The sequence below is a fragment of the Pyrgilauda ruficollis genome, unplaced genomic scaffold (assembly GCF_017590135.1).
Source record: "Pyrgilauda ruficollis isolate IOZ18807 unplaced genomic scaffold, ASM1759013v1 scaffold27, whole genome shotgun sequence".
Classification (NCBI taxonomy): Eukaryota; Metazoa; Chordata; class Aves; order Passeriformes; family Passeridae; genus Pyrgilauda; species Pyrgilauda ruficollis.
In genome coordinates this window covers 4,299,173-4,317,485 of record NW_024524044.1, presented here as the reverse complement: position 1 = coordinate 4,317,485, position 18,313 = coordinate 4,299,173, and the positions used below count along the sequence as shown (strand labels likewise).

The 18,313-nt window shown below is 45.2% G+C and overlaps 1 protein-coding gene across 1 annotated transcript; it reads left to right on the top strand.

Annotated features, from left to right (window-relative positions):
• Positions 1 to 525: 525 nt before the first annotated feature.
• On the top strand, positions 526 to 15,534 carry WNT2 (Wnt family member 2). Its single transcript, XM_041471500.1, has 5 exons — positions 526 to 605; positions 1,913 to 2,136; positions 5,071 to 5,348; positions 8,159 to 8,423; positions 15,305 to 15,534. The coding sequence occupies exons 1-5, from the start codon at positions 526 to 528 to the stop codon at positions 15,532 to 15,534; spliced, it is 1,077 nt and encodes a 358-aa protein (XP_041327434.1).
• Positions 15,535 to 18,313: the final 2,779 nt, after the last annotated feature.

Genomic DNA, 18,313 nt, shown 5'->3' with positions numbered 1-18,313 from the left:
CATCTGCTGGCGGGTTTGAACTCACTGTCTGCTTGTAGGGTTATTGGAAAGCAACTGGCTCCTCGGGATTCCTTGCCTAATCAGAGGTGTTACCTCCTCCTCTTCCCCCAGTGTCTCTTGACATCATTTCATCCATCAGAGTTTCAGAGGAAAAAAAAACACCAACCAAAGCAGAACCCACCCAGTCTGAGAGCAGCCCACACCAGCCCCTCAGTTTTGCCGTGACTGCAGGGAAGAGCTGGATCGGGGCAAAGATGAAGGATGGGAGCGGGGCTGAACTCCATGTCCTGAGGGATTTGGTGCAGGGCGAACCGAGAGGAATCCAGAGTGGTGCACCAACTGGTATCCCTCGTATCCCGGCTGGGGATCGGTAAGCCTGGCGATCGCGCGTAGGGATGCGAAGGTGCTTGACCCACGGGAAAGAAGTAGCCCTCAAGCTGCGTTTGCCCCTGCTCGTCCTTGTTGCTCCATGGGATTTCTTCTGCCCCCCGCAACTGACCTGATGTGGACCGAAGCGTTTCTAACATGAACTTTCTCCCTCGGATCTGGTGGTCTCTTCCCTTGGTCTTGGTCTGGGCGACCCCACCAGTCACCTCCTCATGGTGGTAAGCTGTGCAATTCCAGAAATTTTTATTTGCTCTTGGGGAAGGTGGGGTCGGATTAATGGTGATTTAGGGAAGGTGGGGGAAGCCTCTCCCTCTTAGTCTCGCAGAAGCGGAGCTCGCTGCTCCCACTGCTCCGGTCCAGAAAGTCCGGCCTTAAAGCGAGCGGATTAGACGGTCCCGGCACCTCCTTCCACACCCCGACTCTCCGACCTCCGCCTAAGCACAGCGCAGCTGCGAGGGCTACCCGGGGCTTGGGCAGCGGTGCGGGGGTACCCGGCCCGGCGGGGGCAGCGGGCACCGCCCGGGGCCGCGGAGGGAGCGGGAGGAGGGCAGGGAGGAGGGCAGGGAGGCGGGAGGGGAATCCGCCCCAGGGCCGCGGGTTGCCGCCCGCCGCTGCTGGCAGCCGCCCCTCCGCGCCCCGGCGGCGCTGGGAATTGGCTGCAGCGGCGCTACTTTTTTATTATTAATTTATTTTTTCCTTCTTCCTCGCCCTCCCCCGCCCCTCCCTCCTTCACAGTCCTCGCTGAACTGCAAACTGCCAGAGCAGAGGGCTGAGAGCCCGGCAGGGCCCGGCCTCAAGTGATAGCTGATGTCAGGCAGCTCGCTGCACAACGCGTTAGAATGGAAACATAAACCTGCCCCTGAAACTGGGGACCCCAACCAAGGCCAGTCGTGGTGTAGGAGAGGAGTTAAACCCCTTCTTGTAATCCTGGGGAACACATCTAACCTTGACTCTGGCTGATGCGCGATTAAAGCCCGATTTATCAGACTGGGCATGTTTCAATAAAACGACTATCTGTGTCCTTAGTCGTATAAACGTTATTTATTGTGATGGCTTTTTGTCATGGTGTCTTCTAAATGCGATATTTTTTAGAAGTTACGGCATTAACGATCGTATAAAATAATGAAAATTCAAGAAAAGGACATTTTCTTCTGTTTGATCCCTTCAAAAGACACCTATAGAAGTTTGGATTTTATGAAAGGTACCTTTCGAAACGTTTCAGGACTAATAGAGACCATCTGGATACAGATGATGTAATTTAATTTTTTCAAGGTTTTTTTTGTTTTTTTTTTTTTTGTTAAGTACTGCACGGAGCTGCAATAGCGGGGCTTGGGGTTCTCCCGAATGCTTCACGTTATTAAAAAAAACACAGGGTCGATGACTACTTGTAAAGGATTTCCATCAAAAAGGCAGAGGTAGCTGCAGCTCGGGACCCGCCGGACGAGGGCTCCGGGGCGCTGAGCACCCTGCTTCCCTCGGGGTCGGCGCGGGCCCCCGGTGCTGCCCTGCCCCTTCCCTCCCGCAGGTACATGGGCGCCGTGGGCTCCTCGCGGGTGATGTGCGACAACGTGCCGGGCCTGGTGAGCCGGCAGCGGCAGCTGTGCCGGCGGCACCCCGAGGCCATGCTCTCCATCGGCCGCGGCGTGGCCGCCTGGACGGCCGAGTGCCAGCACCAGTTCCGCCGGCACCGCTGGGACTGCAACGCCCTGGAGCGGGGACAGCGCCTGCTCGGCCGCGTCCTGCTGCGCAGTGAGTGCCGCGCCGGGCTGAGGGACGGGCTGCCGCCGGCTGGGGTGGGGCACACAGCCCACGGCCCGAGGGTAGAAGGGGCTGTGGAGAGACAGTGAGGGTACAAGTGTTCCTCACAAGGGTAACAGGGGCTGTCTTGGGGCTGGCACCCCCTGGGCAGTGTGCGGGAACGATGAGAAGCGGTGGCCATCCTCCTGTATCCTTCATCCTTAGCAAGGGTGAAGCTTGGTTTTATGTTTCAGGAGGAAAGTAAGAGGACATGCAAAGTTATTTTAGGGTCTCACGGACAGCAGAACAGCATATATGATAATGTGAATATCTGTATTGCTTAAAAACCTGTATCAAATCAAGGAGAGACAGTGTGGGGTTTTGGCATATTAAGAACTGGCTCTGCAGCTCCCAATTTCTCTTTTTTTTTGGTGTATAATGGATATCAAACCCACATATTAAGGCGTGCAGGGAAATTGAGGCATCAGAATGTGGCAGCAGGACAGAAGACTTTCCATCACAGCCCAGCCTCAGGATACCAGGACTTGGGATGGGCCCTGCTGTGAGGGGCAGCAAACGGGAGCCTCGTGCCTTGGGATGGCAGGAGACAGTTCCTCCTGCAGGCGGATTCCCGCTGATCATTTCTCCGGGAAGGCGCAGCAGCAGGGTGCAGTGCCTCCAGGGCCGTGCTGTGTGCGGGGTGAGCAGGGCAGCCCTGGCCTCCAGGCACTGCGGCATTTCGGGTCAGGCCCCGGAGAGAGAGGGGCAGGGCACACGCATCTGATAGAGGTGAGCCCGGCTTGTGCAGCCGCCGAGAAGCTGAGGGAGCAACATTGTGCTTCCCGCCCTGAGGGAGGATGGTTAAGCAGGGACGTGTCATCTAAAGGTCGGAGTAAGGCATCTAGTGAGTCTTCAGATCTCAAAAGTGGCCCTTTTGAGTCAAAGACGTGGCTGGTATTTGTTACTGTGTCAGAATGTCCTTACCCGCGGGATAAACCAGCTGAGATTCTTAGTAACTGCAGCACTTTCCACCGAGTGCCTCACCCTGTGCACATGGCCTTCCTTGGTGCCCAGCCAGTGTGGCTGACCCTGCCCTGGCACTTGTGTCCCTGGAATGTGCCCAGCGTCATTCTAAACAGTGAGCAGCGTGGCACCTGCAAGGAGGGCAGTAGGAAAGTACCCTGGGACCATTGCCCCACCGGTGGGGACGGAGAGGAGGATGGCAGACACTGGGCACACTGGCCCAAGCAGGGGGATTTTCATTCCGTGCTCGGTTCTGCTGCTGGTAAGCCATCTCTTCTTGTAACCAGCTTCATGTTCATGTTCCCTTAGCAATTATTTGTGAGTAACCAGTAACGTCACCCATAGGCTGAAGTTTTCAGTGAGGTTTGTCTGATATTCAGGAAAACATGTCTGGCAGAACATAGCCTAATAATGATGAGGCTATTTAATAAAAAAAGTAAAAATGCAGTTTTTCCAAAAGTGAAGTTTTCACTGTTGGCTCATGTGAGAGAATGACAGCATCAGGCTTCTGAGCTCTGCACTGAGGCTGATCGGGCTGTGATTGCCATGGAAATGTAGCTTGATAGTGCTCTAATAAAATTGAGTTCAATAAACTCAAATAAACCCTTTCTCTTCCAACAATATCCAGTGTTTCTTTTTAATTAACATTTTGCAAATTTTTGATATTTCTGAATAAGTTTTCTCAGAAATAAGTCTTCAAAAGAGCATGATTTCTAGCAAGCCATGGCAACTTCTGCCTGATTTTGAAGGCAGTGTAGGGAAGGCATGGTTTGCCCAGCTGCCATTTGCAAAAGGCTTGCACAGCATGTGGAAGTTGAGGGCCCATTCATAAGTTAAACATATTGGTGTACTGCAATTGAAATACTAAATAATAAGTTCCATGGTGTAATTCTGCCTCTACAAAAAAGTCACTGTTAACATTTGTCTTTGGGGTCCTCTTTTACTGTGCTAACATTGCTTAAGGCTTACAAGCCCTGCAAAGAGGTCTCTCTCACTGCTAGTTGTCTTACATATTGCACAAAAAATCTGCTTGTCGTTCTTCCTGTGTTAAAAGCTTTAAAAGTAGGAAAATATTTCCATTACCATAAATAGATTTGTGGCAGTGTAATGTAGCTCTGTATTGTAAACTACTGCATCTCAAAATAAAAGCAATTATTACATTGAAATATGTACCGAATTGCCTATGAGTAGGTATAGTGCAGAAATTCAGATAATCTTTGGTATAATAAAGTATCTTGGTTAGGAGATGGGAAAGCTGCCAGAGCAGCTGGCATGAAGAAGTCACAGCTGCCAGACCAAATCCTGCCTCAAGCATGACACAAGCGGTGCCATTGATTTAATGGAACTTATTTGTGTGAATTATGGTTACAGGCTGGATTCTCGGCAGAAAACCTAATATTAACTTATTTTTCAGAAAATAACACCCAAGTTTTCTCCCTAGCACATTTTAAGCAGGAAGGTCTATTCCAAGAGCTTCAGGAGAGAAAAATCTAGTTTCAAGAGTTACTTGCAGTATTTTGCAATGTGCATGTTGTTTTAGTGTCCCTATTTAATAATTTCTTAAACTTATCTTTCGCATAGCACTTCATATATTTTTCTAAATTCGTGAAACATGATAGGAATACCAGCTGTCCTATTCACATATCTGTACAAAACAACTGATCCATGAAAGTATATGAATCAATATCAGAAGCAAATGTTTAATGTTTTCCAACTCTAACACTATATTGATGAGCTTTTACCAGGGAGGGGTCCAAGCTTAAGCCATGACTAATTCTGGCTCCAGGGAGTGTGTATTTGTGTGATTTCAGCCTAGTTTATCTTTTGCTCTGCAAAAAAGTCCAGCCTAACTGTCTTGGATATAGGACAGCCACTCAAAGTAGCCACCCCAATGATATTTAAAGTGACTTTTTTTTGTTTCAGGTAGTCGAGAGTCTGCTTTTGTACATGCCATTTCCTCTGCTGGAGTTGTTTTTGCCATCACCAGGGCATGTAGCCAAGGGGAGCTGAAATCCTGCTCCTGTGATCCCAAGAAGAAAGGCTCTGCCAAGGACAGCAAGGGCCATTTTGACTGGGGTGGCTGCAGTGATAACATTGACTATGGCCTTAAATTTGCCAGAGCCTTTGTGGATGCCAAAGAACGGAAAGGAAAAGATGCCAGGGCACTGATGAACCTTCACAACAACAGAGCTGGAAGGAAGGTGGGTGTCCATGCAATAGATGCCTAGAGATGTTCTTGGACAACTCTGTTGTGTCTGGGGCAGTTAATGCTTGGCTCTTGCTGTCTGGTCTCAGCAGTTATGAGGAAACACAGGAAGAGCAGGAGCCTGAGCTGCTGTTTCTATCTTCCTTGGAGGTTCAGTGTGACAGAGATCTAAAAACAGACTGAATTCAACTGCCTAACAGTATTCCTGTTGTAGTCAAGCAGGAGTCTGAGCTGCAGGATCAGTTTAGATGGAGGTTTTGTTTTGAGCCTAGTTCTTATATAAGCAGGAGTTTTATTTTTTCATTAATACAGAATACAAGTTCCTAAGAGAGGCTGAAGATCACACTGAAGAACAGGCTTGACAAAGAGCAAATCCAAAATAACTCTTGAGAAAAAAAAACCAAAACAACTATTCTGTCCGTTTCTGTATGTATACGGTAAACTTAATCACAAAGTGAGCAGAGATAAAAGGTAACTACTTTTAAAGAAAAAAAATCCAAAATCCATGTCCCTCCAAAAGGCAATGGCCTCGGTGCATGACCTGCAACCCCTTTCCTAAACATTGTATGAAAATACTATTCCTGAATTTCAACTAAAAAACTCTTTACCTTCACACTGAAGGTGAGTAGAAGGAGTAGTTGCTCACCTCTGGTGCAAGGGCTGAGGAATATCTACACTAACATTCTGTGGTGGTAGCTATAAAGTGTAAGAATGGTGCATGAAACTGGAATATGCTGTTTCATTTTTTAAAACATGTTAAAAATGTGCTGCTCCCATGACATCTGAAATACAGAAAATAACATTTTATTGTGCTAGACCAAGCACATCTGGAATTATTTGTAGAGACTTTTTGTGTCTTATCTTTATATATATTTAATACATAAAATCTTCCCTAATGTCTTCTTTATTGTATATTTAATAGGAATTAAGTTTGTATTCTGATTGATTTTTGTACGGGAAGTAGATGATTTTCCTGAAAAATTTTTGTTCTTTAGCGTCTTTCCTTCACCTGCTTATTGCCAGCAGGTATAATTAATATGTAATGTAGGCAGATGAGGCTATTCAGGTCGGTGATAGGCACATGCAGTACTGTGGTCATGTTTCTGCTACTGTCCAAAAGAGGCTGAAGTCGACAACACAAAGATTTTTTAGGGGCAAATAAGTTCCATGGTGGGAAGTACTTTCTGTATTATTTGAGTACCTTATTATTTTTAAGTTTTTAAAAAACACCTCTGCCAAATACTTAGATAGTACTGGTAAGGTAGATATTTAAAAAAAGATAAAGAAATTTTACTAAATATAAAAATAGTGAATATGTTCTCATATGCTCTAGGACCTGCTTTATGGGCAGAGACACTGTTTTGTATTTACAGTGCAGTAGTGTAGGTTTAGCTTTGCAGGGATCTCACCATCTCAGCTGCCCACAAGCCTGGCATTTTGACCTGGGTAAGGCCACCTGTGCCCTTGTTTTTTTCTTTCCCCCATAAGGGGTGTGGATATATGTCTTTTAAAACTAGACTATTTCAACTGTGCTAATTAAAATAGAAATAGAACAAATATTTTTAATATTCCCATATGAGTCATAGAACATAATATGCTGTATATCAGTATAGGAACTTTACTGACAAAAAGAGACCATATTCCTATGTGCTTCTTCCCCTATTCCAAAAAGTTGTTTTAAACATACAAGAAGTTAAATTGATTTCTGCTCAGATAATTAAAACCAAGCATCTGCTTAAATCCCAGATTTGTGATATGGCAATGACATGGGACTGTGGGAATGCCAGTGACTTCTCTGAAGTAGTTGTATCATTTACAAGTTGGAAAGAAAATTGAAAGTCCTTTGGTTTTATAATACATTCTCACTTTATTACTAAGTGCTTGACTGGAAAAGGCTGCCCCACTGTGCATCAATCTCACTTATAATCATGGAGGTTTCCTCTCTCATACCTTCCTCCCACGATGACATTCCTCTTGTACAAACTCTAAAAAGTTTATATTTCATGAGCCCTTAAGGCATAATATTTGTAGATCAAATATCCATATCTACATAATTAGGAATGAATTATTTACTGCCTATGAACCCATCTGTTGTTCTCCAACATCATACAGATAGCTTAAATGTCTGAGATGAAGCTGAAATGTCATTAATACTATCCAGATGTTAAATTAATGATAAGGGTGATCTCCCCAAGGCAAACTAATGAAGATCTTATTCTAAAATGTTTGTTAAATCTGGATAAGCATTTTAAGTATACTGTATTTTAAAATTCTCCATAGGTCTGATGCCTAGCGCAGGTACAATGCTTTACACAGCCTTTTAAAAATAATTTAAATATGAAATGCCTATGAATTTCTGGGCAATATTTGAAACGCTGTTCAGGGTAAAGGGCAGCTTCATGGAGCTGGAGAGGGACAGAGGATCAGCATGGTGATCCTGCAGCTGGAACCATGGGGAAGGGGGGCACCTTCGCCTCCCAAGGGGCTGAATGATTCTGGCCGTTTCTGATCATTTCCTCCTGTCCAGTCTGTGTCCTAGCCCTGTAGACCGCCGATGCCCGGGATGGGGCAGCAGCAGGAAGGTAAGCCCACGGGGCGGGATTGTGTGTGCTGTGAGTCCAGCAGCCAGAGCAGAGCAGCCACATGGGGATGACTTGATGCTACCAGTGGGTGTCACTACAGACCGTAATTTGGAGACCCATCGCAGGCCTGGCATTACAGGATGGGTGGAAAAGGGCTGAGAAGCAATTAATTATGCTTTTTTTACCTGTGTATATTTATATTTACCTGTGCATTTCTAAACAGGCCGTGAAGCGGTTTTTGAAACAGGAATGCAAATGTCACGGTGTGAGTGGATCCTGCACTCTAAGGACCTGCTGGCTGGCCATGGCAGACTTCAGGAAAACAGGAGATTATCTGTGGAAGAAATACAATGGAGCAATTCAGGTGGTGATGAATCAAGATGGCACAGGTTTCACTGTGGCTAATAAGAAATTTAAGAAGCCAACTAAGAATGACCTGGTATACTTTGAGAGCTCTCCAGACTACTGTATCAGGGACAGGGATGTAGGTAAGCCTCTATCATTACATGTGAATGCCTTTATTTAAGACATTTGTACTTCAAAGGTCAAAAATTATAATTTTATTGAGAGTGTGTGTGTGTGTGTGTGTGTGTGTATATATATATATCCATGCATGTAACCAGCAGGAAGCAGGAAAGATGATGTTTTGGAAAGACTCAGTACAAGAACATTAGTTTCTTGATGTCTCTAGGTGTACAATAGCCAGCAGTTCTAATGTAATTTAGCAGTTTCTGCCAGATGCTATGGAGCCCTGGAGGTGCTGTAAGGCAAAGCTGCTTTCAGTACGAGTTTGAGTTGTGCTCTGGAGGCAGGTCATACTGGGCACAGCCACACTCATGCCACACAGCTCACTCCAGAGCTGCCCTGGGTCCTGCTGATGCCACCTCCTGTTGTGTTGCTTCCTTTCCTTGTTATGCTACCACTGTGGTGCCCTCCTTTATCTGCACATTCCCACAGCTCATGTGGCTGTGGAGCCCGGCCGCAGACGTGCCTGTCCCCATCTAATGTGGGAGGTACAGCCTGTGACAGTCCAGCCCTGCTTGCAGCAGTCAAGGCAGCTGTGGGTAACGGGGTGAGGCAGCTGGAGGGCGTGCAGGTGGATGGAAGAGTAGAGGTGGGTGGGACACAGCACGCTTGGCTGAGTGACACAGCTGTTTATTCCTCTTTGCGAGGCAGTGTTGGCTCTGTCCATGACAACCATCACATCTTCTGAAGAGTTCTGCCAACCCCCGTGGCAACAGATAAAGTATTGGTGCTGCTGTTAACACTGCATTTTCCTGCTTCAGAGATTTGATAGAGACACACTTAGCAGTGTTGCAGAATTCAAGGCACTGCCGAGCAGCAGGAAACCTGCTAACGGCTCTTGACCTGTGTATAGTATTTCCTGATGTGGCAATTAAAAACTAGCAACTAGAAAATCAGAAATTTGGAAAAGAGAGGCAGACTGAGTAATGTATTAGAGAAGTTGTGGGTCTAATTAACAGGTTGTAAATGGACCAGATTTCACCCTATATGACAAATCCATAAGTATCTGGATAGCAATGCAGCTCAACTCTTTTTGGCACTGCTGCATGTTTACAATCCAAGTTTGCTTGGAATAAACATTGCAAAACAGCTGTACTTAAATAAGAACAATATGTGAATTCCTGGTCATGTGCTGTTGACTTCAGTGAATGCAGAATTTCATCCAGTACAATTACATTGTACAGTGTTTCTGGTTAGTTGAGTCGTCACCATAATTTTAAATGTTATTTATTATTTTGGCAGGTGGTGTTTATTACCTGCATGAACACATACCATTCCTTGAATAGTGGCTGATACTGTAAAGTCTAATCCAAATGAATAAATGGACATATTGTGGAGTCTTGCAGAAATTAACTTTGCAGACTAGGATTTTTTCAAAACATTTATCTCTTGATGTTGCCTCATTCATTGTAAAAACCATGATTTCTTTTCCCCTGGAAGAAGAACTTGTACACTACCCAATTCTATGTCAAAAAGCCATTTAATAATTGCTTTGTACTAAGCCTAGTCTCATCTGTCAGTCTTATTATTGTGGAGGAGAGTGGGCATTTTTCACCACAGTGTATTATGTGCATTTGCCAGACACTGGCAAGCCTGCCCAGAGATGGCAAAGTCTGATTTTTTTTTTGGCTCAGCTCAATATAATTCTGAAGCCGAGGTGGTGTTTCTTTGCTGGTCAGAATTCAGAGAATGTGGCTGTTTGGAAGAGCATATTTTTAGAAAACTGCAGTAAACCTTTGGTGGGATGCTGCTTGCATGGAGCAAAGAAAGAACCACACAAAAACTCCTGATCTGACTTTAAAGGAGATGATTTTGGCAGCTGCACCACATTTTTTTCGGTTTTTTGTTTGCCCTGTTGAGCATTGCAGAGTGCCAGTCCTATTAAATGACTGCAAATGAAATGAGATTGTGGAAGTCAGAGTTTGGAAATAGATGGGGGCATCTCAGTGGTATTGGATTCAGTGTCAGCTGAATCTAATGTCACAATGTTTTAGTGTGTCATTGAATGCAGTTCTGCCTATCATTCTCCAGGGAGTTAAATTGATTTAATGCTTCAGGGAAAAAAAATTATCTGGAGGTTGGTTAGTGTTGGAGCTGAATGCAGGATTCACAGAGAAAACCTTATGAAGCATCATGACTTGACCAGGAGACAACTTCACAAACTAAAATGTGCAAGCCAGTGTCATCTGTGGCTTGATTGTGCTAACACATAGGAACCAGTGAGTTAAAAGTGCTCAAGAATTCTGCCATCAGCAGCTTACCCAGGAAAAAAGCAGATACCTTCTCTTTCCCCACTGGAGCTTTCCACCCTGGGTCTGGCATTCTGTCTGAGGGGGGAGCTGGGCATACATACCTGGAACACCCCAAAATGTAGTTTGTTTGTTTGTTTTCCCTCTAGAAAGGAAAGGAGGAGTAATTGATTTCAGGGAGGGTATAATATGGGAAATCACTAATAGTAACTCAATAGCAAGATAAAGTAATAACCTGACCACCTCTTTCCTTGCCTTAAGATTTCACAAAGGACCAAAGGAAGATTTTCCAGAAGTGTTCAGAATTCATTTAACCCTGCACACGTAACTGCTGAAATAATTTTTGCTCCAAATTTGATAGAAACAGAGATAGAACATCCCAGAGAGCTTTAAAAAGTCATCCTAGGTAAACTGTTGTTTTTATCAACACATGGCCATCTCTTCAGTGCTGGCCTGGGAAATCCCAGCCCCTCCAGAGAAATCTGCCTCCAATGTGTGCTGCCTGTTTTCTCCAGCCCTTCTCTACTGGGTGTTGTCTGTAAGATCCAGTAGCTCCAGAACTACTTTTCTGGGAATATTTCCTTCAATTGTTTTTTCCCCAAGAATACTTGAGAGGAAACTATCATTGGGGATTTCACTGGTTTTGCACTTTTTTTTTTGCTTTTCTTTGTGTATGTGTGTGTCTGTGTGTGTGTGAAATGGATGTTATTGCTTGACACCAGATTTTAATCAATAGAAGTAGAAGGAAAAAGCTCTCATTATATACTAATAAATATATTTTAGGGCTTTAGGAATGGAAAGAAAATACTTTTCAACATAACACATGTTGACTTCCAAAAATAACTGTGCAAACTGAAAAGAAAGGACTTGATGTACAGGCTGTGAAGTTGGCAGTATGAAAAGTTGTGAATGTTTTGGCAGGTAAAATGTGTGTAGGCATGGCAATTCCAACATCTGAAATAAAAACAAAGAGGCTGTACAAAAAACTTTTTACAAGTTAGAACCTACCCCTGCCTCGTAAGTGATGAGGAGGTGCATGGCAGGTAGCAGGCAGAAAACTCTGCCTTATTTTGTGCAGTGTCTTCAGCTGCCTTCATCACTTTGGCCTGCCAATGAGCATAGTAATTTGTCTGGCTCCTCACTGCTGCTTATTGTTCATTTTCCTTCTCACTAGAAAAGCTGCAGGCATTTTGAAGGTGCTGTTTGAACTTTTAAAAAAGGTTGGTTTTGCTCAAAAACTGAGCCTTTGTATGAGCTTGTTTTCACTTTTGTCACAATCTGTGGATAATTAAGTTGTAGTCGTGTAGTAAATGTTGATGTTTTGTGGTCAGCATCAGGTGACACCAGTTTCTGACTGTCTGTTAGTGGCTGAAATAACTTTGGTTTTGAAGCTGGTGGCAAAACTGGTGAAAACTGGTGGCTGGTGGTGAAAGCAGTGGGTGCATCCTGCTTAGGCTGTCCTTTAGTGCTGTGTGATTTCCCCTTACATCTGGAAATAAGAACTTTGGACTTGGAAACTAACTTGTGCCTCAGCTGAGGAATGTGGTCAAACCTTTCTGGGCAGCTCCTGATGGATGTGGGGGAACATGGGGTCTTCCTTCATCCCCAGCAGCCAAATGACACGACCCCACTCTGCTCCTGGTTGGGAGTTGTGCTGAGGTGGAGGGTGTGAATCCACTGGTGTGAATTCCTGATACAGAGTGTTAATCACGTGGGTCACAAGCTTGGCCTTTGTAATGTTTTTTTGGTCTGAACAGAGAGAGCAGGACAAGTGCCTTTCTTCACAGAATCAATGAGGCTGGGAAAGACCTCTGAGATCATCAAATCCTACCTTTGAGTGAACACCACCATGACAACTAGATCATGCACTAAGTGCCACACCAAGTCTTTCCTTAAACATCTCCAGGGCCAGTGATTCCACCCCCTCCCTGGGAAATCCATTCCAATGTCTAATAACCCTTTCTGTGAATTTGGTTGTATTTGGCACAGTCTGGGATGTGATGGATATTGCTGTGGGCTGACACAAACAGCAGAACTTACATTCAGGTATCCCAGCTGTTTGCTCAGCTTCATGGATGGAGGAGAGTGTGATGGCTGGGAAGCAGGATCTGGCTTTTCTTCTGCCACAGGTTTCCTGTGGACCATAGGTGCATCATGTGGTGCTGCATCCCCCTGACTCCTCAGCCTTGCCTGGACTGGGGGCACTGGGGGCCTCTGGAAGTCTCTCTGCCCCCATCATGGAGTGACTCCTGAAGAAAAGATCTGGGAGAGGCCTCTTGGCATCACTGCTCTGCCTGTTACGCCAGTTTCCCTGGTGCAGGGAGAGCTGCACGGCTGAGGGCTTGCTGGGAGCAGTGTGTGCCCATGTGGGTCACTGCTGGGGGCACCTCTCCCCCCTTGCTGCAGGGGATCCAGGTGAGCACTGGCTGTAGGGACAGTAGGCCAGGAGCAGGAGTTGCTGCTGGTTTCCTGGTGCAGGGTGTGCCTGATGCCCCACATGGCTGGTTGTTACCAGGAGCGGAGCTGCTCCCCCAGATATCAGAGGTTTACTCTGAAGTGCTGTTCAGCCTTTCCCCAAGGACGTTGTGCAGAGCATTGGTCCACAGGCAGCAGCATGAACGTGCCCAGACCCCAAGGAGATTTGGGATGTATCAGGCTGCAGGTGCAGGAGCCTGTTTCTGGCTCCGTTCCGTGGGTTTTCTCTTCCCTCTGCCGGTTCCCTCAGTGGGGCTGGCTGGTGCAGCAGAGCTGTGCTGAGCCAGGAGCCCTTTGCAGCTCAGGGCCAGGGGCTCAGCAGCTGGAGAGCAGCTCCGGGACGGGCCATGGGGCCTGTGCTGGGGCCACAAACACCCTTCTGCTCTGCCTGCAGCAGACATGAACCAGCCATTCCACAGGGAAGCTCTCCGGGTGTATACCTCTACCCAATGAATATTTAAATATTTAAATAAGTACAGGAATCTAGGCCATGGGAGGGAAGCTGTGTTCTAGGGTCTGAAGCACTTCTCCAGGACAGCAGTTAAAGGCTGTCCTAAGTTTGATACAAAAAGAGGAAAATTTGCACCCCCATGGCTGAGAGGCTGGATTATGTGTAGGTCTGATGAAAAAACACAGTTTGTGAGGGTGACTTTGGTCCAGTTCATGAGACTCCTCATTGCATTAGTGGTTTGGGGTCAGCCCCCATATAATATGAAGTCTTCCTGATGCTGGGGGACAGCAAGGGATGGAGAGACAATGAATACTTGTATGTTATAAACTGCTTTGAGACAGCAGCATCACTGCATACAACCATAAATTCACCCTAGGGGGGAAAAAACTAAAATTGGAATTTATTCAACCTAAATTATTAATAATTATGATTTAACTGCAGTTTACATTTTATTAATTAAGATTGGTTTGCTATCCTAGCTTATGCAAATTTAAATTAATGTTTGCATGTATTAGTTTTCCTTAAGAAGGTAAATTGTTCATGTTCAGTGTGCACCTGCAAATATGCTTTGTAAAATAATTCCGGTTAATTTACTGACCACAGCCATTACTTAGGGAATATCACCTTGCCCAAGAAGAGAATGGAGTTGTAATCAGGTCTATGGAAAATGTCAGAAGAATGTTAATTTTTGGATATATCCACATTTGATTCATAATAGCACTACATAGGAAATTAGGTGAGGCAATTAATTTTTATGAAGTTTTCAGTTTGGTGGTAATAACCTGTCAGCAGCTGTGGTATTGATCCTGAAACGTACCCTAAAATCAGTTTGTGTTGGATGAACAGTGGCTCCTATGTGGCACAGTTGCTGTTCATGCTAAGACGTGCCTTACAGAGCCATTTTGTGCCACGTGGATATAGGCACAGGCATTTCAGCCACTCCTCCTGGGTGTTTGAAGAACATGACAAGGCGTGAATTGGTTCCTCTCCCTCTTTCTGTCCAGGCAGGCTATAATTTAGTTTCTTCTAATGTTATCATGAAAGGGGAGAAGAACCCTTGGTGTTACCCCACAGAGATGAGAGGCACACAGAGCAGCAGCTCTTCAGCTGCCACCTGAACTGGTGGAATGGGGCCTGTGGGTGGACACCACAGCGATGCCAAAGGCCCGGGGTGCTGGTGCACTCACTTCTGCAAGACTTTAATCACTGGCAGCACAGTCACTTTACCCACTGAGTCCCTCACAGCCACCAAATTCTGTGGTCTTCTCTCTCCTAGCCCTCTCCGGCACACCCAGAGCTCCTCAGCAAAGACCAAGACCATGAAGATGCTCCACCTGGGCATCCCATTTCAGACAGTCCTGGGGGACTGGGTGCAAGACTGCCTTGGGAAGGGTGTCTGCTCCCTGGAGGGGAAGAAAGTTCCAGGGAAAGATGAAGAAAAACATGCTGATATTAACAGAATCAGGCAGACCCTTAAAGTATTTAATCCATTTTCTTCCTCCTCATCTCCAGGCCTGATTCCTAGGGGAAATATGGGAGTAATTTTATCTTTATAGGCATTTTCCTGGGTGATGTGATGTTAAAGGATCAAATACATTGCAAATGATGTCTCCTATACCTGTCTTTCCTTAAAGTCTGCCTCCTGACTTCTGCTGCGTTCCCTTCGCAGGGTCCCTCGGGACAGCCGGCCGGGTGTGCAACCAGAGCTCCCGCGGCATGGACAGCTGTGAGGTGATGTGCTGCGGGAGGGGCTACGACACCTCCCGCGTCAGCAGGATGACAAAATGCGAGTGCAAATTCCACTGGTGCTGTGCTGTGCGCTGCCAGGACTGCCTGGAAGTGGTGGACATCCACACCTGCAAGGCGCCCAAGAGCGCTGCCTGGATTTCCCGGACATGACACACAGGCTGAGGAGCACAGCCTTTGCCCTTCCTGGTCCATGCAGGGAACACATCAGAGATATTTTTACTTCTATGCCTGTTTTGCCTTTGTTGTTCATTGCAGAGATGCTGCTGAAAAATTGATATAAACCCTGCAGCATTTACTTGGCATTTCTGCATGACAGTGTTGCTGCAGAGTTGTCTCTGCATAAACTGATGCAGCTCTGGAAGGATGTATTCATGCCAAGACTCTTCCAACCACCGTGTAACTCTCCCCCAGAACCCTTGTGGCAATTCATTCCTGCCATCAGGAACACAAGAAGATACAAAATGTGGCACTTTCACAAGATCACCACCACCAACCGCGTGGGCTGGGCTTGCTCAGGCGTCTTCTGAAGGATCTTGGGCAGGTCACAGTTGAGCCCTGGCTACTGAATGGCTCAGGAGTTTGAGCACTGGTTGGTGATTTCCCCATGAAAGAAAATTTGTGGCCAGATTGGTGAAAAACTTTACTGGAAGGGTGTTTGATCATCCCTGGTGGACTGGAGTTTCCAGTAAGCTGGCCACCCGAGGCCACCCTGGCCACCATTAGCACACTGTGGCTTCCTGTGGGGCAGGAACTGGCCCATGGCCTAAAACAAAGGAAATTGCAGGAGATATATTCAGCCATAAGACTTTGATGAACTATTAGAGTCTAAGCAAATGTCTTAGTTATATATTTGTGAAAACTTGCCTTAAAAGCTTCTAAAAAATAATAATATTAACTGCTGAGAATTTTTTTTTCTGACCTGAAGGATTGAAGAGAATGGTTTTTCCCCTAGGGAAAGCTGGGTACAGGACACTCAACTACCTAAGGATCTAAGGATAAGGTTTCCTCTTTTTCACATACACAATAGTGGAAAAATGTTTGTGAACAACGGTGGAGAAGGAAATGCCTTGCCTCAGTAATGACTTGGATTCTAAAGAAGTTATCAGCATCTATGTTCTTTTAAAGTTAATAAATCTATTAAATGTGCTCAAAATGATACTTTCCACTCAGATGGGGACATCCAAATTAGATTTTTTCTGCATATTTTCTGCAAAACTGCACATCTATGATTTGGAGTGTATTGGCTTGTAATGGAGGCAGTTATAGGTTGTGCCAGTCCATATGCTGGGCTGGGATCAGCACAAAACAAGTTGCTGTAAAAATGTACAAGCATCTGAGGCCCAGAAATTGCAGCCTTGGTGGAGAGGGTCTGGGTCAGAGAGAGACCAGCTGCCTCACCTCAGGGCAGAGATCAGCAACATGAACCAAGAGAAAAATGGGTTCTGTGCCAATAGGTATAATAAGACTCTGAAAAAGCACCCATGAAGAGTGGGGACAGGCAAAGTAATGAAAAAATAACATAGGAAAAGGAGGCTGAATGAGTGATAGAACACATTTTAGATGAAGGTACTATTTCCATATGAAAATGAATAAACTGAAGAACCCTAGCAGGTACAAACAGTGCAGGAAAAAGTAATATCCAAGTAGCTAACCAAGGCAATAAAGTGAATATTCTGGGTATGTTTTGGTTTTGGAACTTTCTTGAAAGACTATTTAAAAAGAAGGGGGTTTGGCATTAAGTGGTCTTGAGGGAGCAGTCATTTACATCTGCAAGGCTTTCAAAAACGTTTGTATCATTAAAATGGGTAATTCATCTCCAGAAGGCACAGCTGGTGTTAAAAGATGAGGAGGCTCCAGAAAGTTCTTTATTTGGACAATAAGATAATGTTTCAGTAACTCTATATGGAAATGATCATGGCTAGAGGTGAGGTAATCACACTCCTGTCTATAAACCAGCTGCTGGTGGGAGCAGCCCTGCCCAGTGTCCGTGCACATGCAGTGTGTGTGAGATGTGTATGTGTGCCCACGGGCAGCTCAGGGCTGTACTGCTGGCCTCTTCATTGCTGCCAGTTCTGGCTCTGGGCTGGATAAGGAAAATTTCATACATAATTGTATTTAAAGGTGAGCTCCAACGAGAATTTTTATTGGGATTTCACTGTGAAATTAAATCCACATGTAGTTCGTAGTCTCAGCAATATCATACTTTAAGCCTTAAAGAATTTAAAAGCAGTGTAATAATTTTTAACCTTTTAGAGCAGGTTTGGTGTGGTTTTTTTTTTTTTTTTTTAAGATTTAAAGAGCCTGAGTAGTCTAAAAGATTACCTATTTAATAGAGATGAAAATTTCTGGAAATGTTCTGGAAAAAAGAAAAAAGGCTCATTCTTACAAGAGATCTTGTTCTAGGCAGCTGAATGAAGGGTAATGAAATCAGATCTCTTCTTAAATCTGTTATTTGTTTAATATTCCAGAAAATCAACTCACCTGAATTCCGCAGTCCCAGATAAAGTGTTTTGGAGTCACTGTGTTAAAGTGTATTAGCTTTTATTCCCCAGCCTGGTCTCCTCTGCTAAGGCACATCTTCCTGTTCCAAACCTTCTTCTGGGTCAGAGGCCTGTGGTTCCTGAAGGCTGTCTTATCAGCAAGAGCAGGAAGATGGGGGCATTGAGTGCCTTGGCCTTTTTAGTGTCCTTGTCACCCTGTCCAGCAGGAAGCCCACCCAGGTGTGCACAGCAGGCTGATGTTCCCATTTTGGGCATGTGCCATAGTGATAAACTGTGATGCAACGCCTGCATCAAAACCACTGCACCAGAGGAAACCCAGAATATTTCACTGAATGACAAATGGGTAAGTGCTGAGCTGGCCACTTACTTGATGACAGTTTTTTCTGTATTTATAAGATTTTCTTGTTTGTTTTTTTTTGTTTTTTTTT